The following is a 6,995-nucleotide window of genomic DNA, read 5'->3' on the forward strand; positions in this document are numbered from 1 at the left end:
GCTTTGTGCTTGTCACATGCCCTGCTCCAGGCAAAGGTGGCTGCAAATCACCAGTGCAGGCTGGGATTGCTCTGGCTGCTCTTACATGAGGCTGAGCCTATACTGCTGTATGCAGACTTAAATACAGTAACAGGAAGCACCACTTCAAAAGTATCTAATCTTCAGTGCCTTTGGGAAGGATCTGCTACGTCCTTCACTGTGAAGTGCTCAAGGCTAGCCTGTATTCGAAATCAGACAGTTTTGTCTTCCAGGCGCTAGTTCCTCTCCTACATTCTTGGATCTGTGCACATCTGTTGGGGGCCTTGTTAATTACCTTAAAAAAAGAAAAATAATGCAGCCACCAGGGAGCTGTCAGCTACTGTAGTGTGTTTTACTGAGCTAACAATGCTGTATAATGTCTCTGAGTAACGTTCACACCGATAAACTGACAAAATCAAGGAACTCGTGATCTAATAAGACTGAAGGAGACTTGCATCTTTAACAGAAAAAAGTTACAAACTGGAACAAGATGATAAGGGTGTTGAAATGACAGCCACGCTTCACAGCAATGCCCCCACACAAGTTCCACCAACTAAGAGATACTGGCAGCAAGCATGCAGCCTTCTTTTTCCTGTCTCTGGGGGCTTTGGGGGAATCTTGCTATTGGGTACCCACTAAAGACCCTCTTAATACTTTTTTACAATAAATGTACACTGAATTCTGTATCCCCTTGCTGTAAAGTGAGGTCTCCTCCTGAACTAGACTGAGAGATATGAGAACAGTCATAATGAGTCAGACCAAAAGTCCATCTTCACTCCATATCACGTCTCTGCAAACGGTCCACAAGAGGGTAAACGCATGCACGTATTTCCTCTCCAAGTACTTTCCAAGCCTCCCTTCCCTGCACAGGATGCTATATTTAGGAACCTACAGTGGACTTATTTCCTATGAGTTTCCACAGTATTCTCATGGACCCATGTAAAGTCTCAGTATTTGAAGCTTACAGCCTAAAAGTGAAAGGCAATGCAGGTCACTCCCATTGCTTAAGGAGGCAAATCCTGGCAAATCCAACCTGTGCAGTCCTCCTAAGGACACAGGAGCTTCTGCCTGCCTGCCACAGCCTGAGCTGTGGCCACTATGTCCAGCATACTCACCTCCGGCTGATCATTCCATGCAGCCAGCTTGGAAAGGCCCCATCATCCTGCATGACCTTCTGGGCCTGTGTCTCTTTGAACCAGCGGAGAGTTGCTCCTCTCTTGAGCTTCCTCATTTTTGCCTCTTCTCCAGTCTCTTCCTCTGTCCCCAGAATATGGTGAGGCCCAGAAGGACCCAAGAAGTTATCAAAAGGAGTGAACTGAAAGTGGGGAGAGGGGGAAAGTAGGCATGAAAGCAAGGTCAAAGGCAGGGGACCTCTGAAGGGATCACTTTGGTAGTGGATCCTGAGTCCCTTAAGACAAGATCAGTTGCAAACTATTAAACGTTTCAGTTCCTCAGTGGTCCTGACCACACTTTTTAACCACTCACAGTAAGAAAGGGCTCTCTCACTTCTCCTAACAAGAATGACAATGCTCTCCTGGGACCACATGCAGGAGAACATGTGCATGCAAAAGGTGGAAGGAGCAGGGAAGAGGCACACCTTGCTAAGGGGCCCCGAGCTGAGCCCATATTGTTACCTCTGTTAATTTGCTGCGTGGCCGTGGCACTGGTGGCTGTGGTGGCTTCTCAGGAGGATGGGGACAAGGCTGAGGCCGCCTCTTTCGTGGCATGGGGACTGGAAAGGAGATTCTTTCTGCAACGAGAGGAAAGAAGTAGATGAAATTTAGCATCCACGATCCATGAGATCCATCCTCCACGTGCCCAGGACAGGGACAGGCTCTGCTGCACGGTGTGTGTGGGAAGGACACAGCTTCGCACTCCTCCCAACACAGCCAGGCAAATGACCCTCACCATGCTGCTCCTGCTCCCCACAGAGAGAGCTGCACTTTTCTCAAATGGCAGACATGTCAGCACCTCTCTGCCCACCGCATCAGTGAAGCCGCAAGCCCCAGGACAGCCAAGGGCAGGCCATCATCACCTGGAGCTTACAGCACTTCGAGGTGATCATCGCATGAGTGGCCACGCACAGGGGCAGTGGGAGTGGGAGCAACTCACTCTGGGCCACTGCTTCCACCGCCAGCTGCCGGCTTCTTTCTCTCTCTGCCTCCTCCTGTAGCCGCTGTGCCTGAGCTCTCAGCTCAGCCACCAGTTTTAGGTAACTCTTCCTGTATCTGAATCCCCTGAAAACTGTTCAGAGAAAAGCTGTGGTTAGGAAAAAAAAAAAATGCTCGTCATGCCTTTGTCTCTCCCTGGGGAAGCACACTGGGTGATATTCCTTCACCGGGTGCAAAGCACTCAACACTTCAATCACATTAATAGAGAGCAGTGCAGACTCTACTTGAGCAGGTAGTCAAAACCAGTGAGAACTGTCTTCTACCCTCTAAGCTTCCAGATCACCGATTTAAAAAAAATCAAACTACAGATCTAAGCTCTCATCTCTAATGCCAAAGCACAGGATACCTAAAAACCAAAATCTCACAGAAGGGCCTTTGTTAACCATCTGTCTCCCTGATACCCTTCAGACCAAAGCTCTTCTGTGTGGGAGATGGGATTTCCTTGGTGTCAGCCCACAGGATAACCTTTCCCGTAATCAGCCATCACAGGGTTCATCAGGAGCTTTAGAGCCACTGCATTATCCCGCCTACTCTACCAGGTACTAAAGCACATGAACTGAAAGCTGCACCCTCTCATTTCCCACTACCCACACATCTTCCCCACGGATAAGAGCAAGGCACAGCATGTGACAGTCTGATGTTTGTCATACTGTACAGTGCATAGCTGGAAGCTGCTCAGATGCTTCAGCAGTGCAACAACCCGTACAGAAGGGAAGTACAACAGAGGGGGACCAGGCAGGGTGACAGACTCCTCCTCCTGGCTGCACAGTCCTCATGGAGCCTGGGCAGAGGGAAGTACCAAATTGCCCACAGTGCCTGCTCTGGAGAAATACGCTGCCAGAGCAGATGCTACCTGGAAAGGAAAGTTAAAAACCACACCAACCCCAAACTTCATCCCCTTCTGCCTGTCTCTCAAGGTAGGAATGAGATCTGCTTCACTCCTCTTCCCTCTCCTCAGTTCAACACCACTCACAAACAAGCCCTCACTCCAGAGGATGGTTACCCAGATCTTGGGATACGGCCAAATCATATGCTTGCCCTGATCAGCTCAGTTCTCCTACACATGTGCTTTCCCTTTCCAAGGCTCACACTGTCTGATGTCTCTCCCCGATTGAGGATGAGCACCAAGGAGGTGGGCAACACGCGCTCTGACTCCACAGGGCCTTGACATAGAGATGGTGCCTGGCCTGCCTTTCTGTCATCTGCAAAGGTGCAGCGGTGGAGCAGGGACTGCAGAGAAGTTTTTCCTTGCCCTGGTCCGAGACCAGAGTTGAGGGACTCTCCTGCCCCAGTGCTCACCTTTCTGTATGACAACTGCTGCTCTTTCCAGCTGGTCCACATACTTTGCCAGCTGCTCCTGGTGCCAGTATTTAAAGAAAAGTCGTGACTTCCTGAGAAGTTGGGGAGAGAAAGGAGCAGTGAGAAACAGTTTGTCTAAACTTGCATCCAGTCATCCTTTGGACAGGCCTTTCCCTGCAGCCACAAAGTTCTCCCTGAAGAGAACCAGATAACAGTCTACATGTATAAACTCTCTGCATTTCAGGCCCCTCATTCCCAGCAACAGTGATCCACACCTACCCACATATCCAACCCGTCAGCTCTGTACTTTGCAGTATCTCCAAGCAGCTGAAAGAGAGGAAATAAAGTTAAATAAATCATTTTCCACCCAAAGTGAACACCATGCAGCTAGTGGTTTTAGGTGCATAAAGGGGGAAGAAAGCGCCTCAATGATTCTGCATTACATCCTCTGTTTCCTGTCACCCGACCACATTCAGTAACCAGCTGTCAACCTGTAGTACGGATTGAGGTTCAGCTAGGATCGCATTCAGGAACATCAGCAAACAGGTTTCCTAGAAGCAGATTTCCTTCAACTCCCTGGGATGCAATTCTGCAGAGCCTATTTTTTTCTCAGAACTGGTTTTCCTCATTTCACTTCCAGGCTCTTTGGAGCGCACAAGTTGCAAGGTTGGCACAGCAAGGCTTCCAGGAGAAAGCCTGTTTTCCAGTTCCAGTTTCATTTTGCAAACTCTAGTGATAAAATCTGGGTCACTCAGAAAGATTCACCAACTCTTGGAACTGAAAGCAATAGTCTAGCTGCACCACACAGACACCTTCCTCCCTCTGCCTCCAAATCCAGGCTGTGAAACCATAGTGGCACGCTTTGCTAACATCTCATATAGCAAAGCAGAAGTGGTTTTCCTTCTATCTCAGCCAACTTCTGCTGTGCCAGAATCTATACCCAAGGTAATTATTTTCTTTTCTAATTCTTTTCAGCAGCTTATGATTTTTTGTGCCTGAAAACACACCTGCCTGTCTACCATCACCTTTTTCTCATCCATGAAATTGTCTCTTGACTGGGGTCTCAATTGGCTTTGCAGTTCTTATTAATTCAGTATTAATCAGTAACTTCAACAAAGTTCTGTGAAGGTTGGAGGAGCTACTGCCAGGAGAGAACAACTTTTCCGGAAGAACATTCAAATCCTTTTCTTATAAGACAAAAATCAGCTGGCTGCCCTACATGCTTCATTTTCACTATCAGTCACAATTGGCAGGAAGGAGGGACTGGTAAAGTGGAAAAGAAGTGGGGAGTTGCTGACCTAGATGTAGGAAGTAAAAAGCTGACAGGGTAAGACTGCAGAGCTGGAGGGACATTTATGTGCGTAAGGAACAGTCAGGTTCTGAAAGTGCTGGGGATATATTATGCCTGTACACATAAAAAATTCTTGGACCAGAAACAACCTTTCTAGCCTGGGAGACATTCAGTCCTGGCTGCTCACTCAGCATTGTTTTTATCTCCTTCATCTCCCATGAGGCCATCAGGAAAAAGCCTGGAGAGGCACCTGGCAACTGTGCTGAACCCCTGCCATACCGAGTTCAGTTGACCTCCTTGGCCATTATTGTGTCTCCCTAAATTGAGTACATTAGCCAGTTCTCATTCCACAGGATAGCAAGGCTCTATAGTAATTGAATTGAATTGTTATACAGCAATTCAAGAAAGATTTCATTCACCGTTGTACCAAATGCTTTTTAAACACTAACTGTCCTTGCCTAGGGATTTGTGTTCCACGTCACCACAAAGAAAACATCCTTACTTTATTCCTTTTACTCAGTTTGCTATGCTACTCAGAGCAAAAATTTCTGAAGAACAACCTGGATTGCACGTAATAAAGGAAGGTTTCCTACCTTTCTTTTGTGAGGGAAATGTCTGGTTTAACTAGAAGAATTCCATATCTGTGAAAAACAAACCAATACAGCAAGATAAGAGCCACATCCTTGATGTGCTGAGCTGATCCATGTCACCCTCACAGCAAACAACAATAAATCCCTGTCTTTCCCACTCAGCCTCCCACAGAAAACCACCCCATGATCTCAGGCATGTGAACTTTGAAGAGGCTGTTTCACTCCTTGCCCCTATCTCGTTACCAGGGTCACTTCCCTAACACTATCTAACAAGGAGCATTCAGAGGCTTTAACAAACCTTTCAGCAAATTCCTCAAATGAGGGTCTCCAGGAGAAACCATCTCTTCGGATACGGATTGTCTCCAGCAGTCCGTTGTACCGCAGCTGAAGCAGCACCACAAAGAGGATCAGAGAAACAAACAGAAACAGGTCATTAAGACATCAGTTTGTTCCTCTGCAGCCAGAAATGACTTCATTCAGCCCTAAACTTCTCTAGTTCAAAACAAAAAAATTTCTTTCTGAAAATGTTTCCTTGGTTAAAGACTGAATTTACCACATCCTGTAACTCTGATGATTAACAGTCACCCTCAGTTAAAAGTTGGAAACCATAAAAACCAGTGACTGAAATAATTTCACCTTCCAGCCATGGGTACTGCTTTGCCTCTGTCCCTGAGAGGATAGCCTTTTACTTCCAAATCTGGAGAAAGAAGTACTCAGAGGCACTTCCCTCTTAATCCTATCCTTTCTTACGTACATTAAACAGGCCACAGAACTTTCTGAACTCTTCTGATAATTTTCAGTATTCTTTAAAGCATCTGGATCTCAGACCTGACATAACATCCAAGGACAGTCATATCAGCACATTTCAGCTCCTATCAAAGTGATCCCATCCTGGCTCCTAATCAGAGCTGCCCTGGCTGATGGGTGAGAATGGTCTCCTCCAGGAAGCATCATTTTTTTTGGAGTACTGTCTGTACCAGTTCCCATCCCAGAGATGCAAAGATGAATCCTAGTGCTTGACAAGCAGATCTCAAAGATGAGGAACTCCTAGAGAGAGTTCAGAGGAGAGCAACAAGGACGATTAGGGGGCTGGAGCATCTCCCCTCTGAGGAAAGACTGAGAGAGCTGGGTTTGTTTAGCCTGAAGAAGAGAAGACTAAGAGGGGATCTTATCAACATGTACAAATATCTCAAGGGTGGATGTCATGAGGATGGAGCCAGACTCTTCTCAGTGGTGCCCAGCGACAGGACAAGGGGCAATGGGCACAGACTGAAACATAAAGAGGTTTCAGTTGAACGTGAGGACGAACTTCTTTACTTCGAGGGTATCAGGGCACTGGCACAGGCTGCCCAAGGGGGCTGTTGAGTCTCGTTCGCTGGAGATATTCAAAGCCTGCCTGGACGCAGTCCTGTGCAACCTGCTCTGGGTGAGCCTGCTTTAGCAGGGGGGTTGGACTAGACAATCTCCTGAGGTCCCTGCCAACCATTGCCATTTTGTGATTCTGTGGTTGCAGTGTGAAAAAGAAATGGGAGAGAACTAAGATTGGAAAACCTGGACCTAGCAGTCTGTGTCACAAAACCAACCAAGTACCCAGAACCTTTACATGCATAAAAAATGTACCTACTC

General features: G+C 47.2%; 1 protein-coding gene across 1 annotated transcript in view; it reads right to left on the reverse strand.

Annotated features, from left to right (window-relative positions):
• LOC104133904 (myosin-IIIb) overlaps positions 1-6,995 on the reverse strand; it is a 22,724-nt gene that overhangs the window by 3,565 nt on the left and 12,164 nt on the right. The window contains exons 16-22 of the mRNA XM_035902703.1: positions 5,668-5,753; positions 5,373-5,420; positions 3,768-3,815; positions 3,489-3,580; positions 2,131-2,262; positions 1,653-1,768; positions 1,134-1,333 (exon numbers count right to left, since the gene is read on the reverse strand). Coding sequence (XP_035758596.1) covers positions 1,134-1,333; positions 1,653-1,768; positions 2,131-2,262; positions 3,489-3,580; positions 3,768-3,815; positions 5,373-5,420; positions 5,668-5,753 — 722 coding nt within the window. The remainder of the gene's footprint in view (positions 1-1,133; positions 1,334-1,652; positions 1,769-2,130; positions 2,263-3,488; positions 3,581-3,767; positions 3,816-5,372; positions 5,421-5,667; positions 5,754-6,995) is intronic.

This window comes from Egretta garzetta, unplaced genomic scaffold (assembly GCF_000687185.1).
Source record: "Egretta garzetta isolate BGI_Z169 unplaced genomic scaffold, ASM68718v1 scaffold59, whole genome shotgun sequence".
NCBI classification, from domain to species: domain Eukaryota; kingdom Metazoa; phylum Chordata; class Aves; order Pelecaniformes; family Ardeidae; genus Egretta; species Egretta garzetta.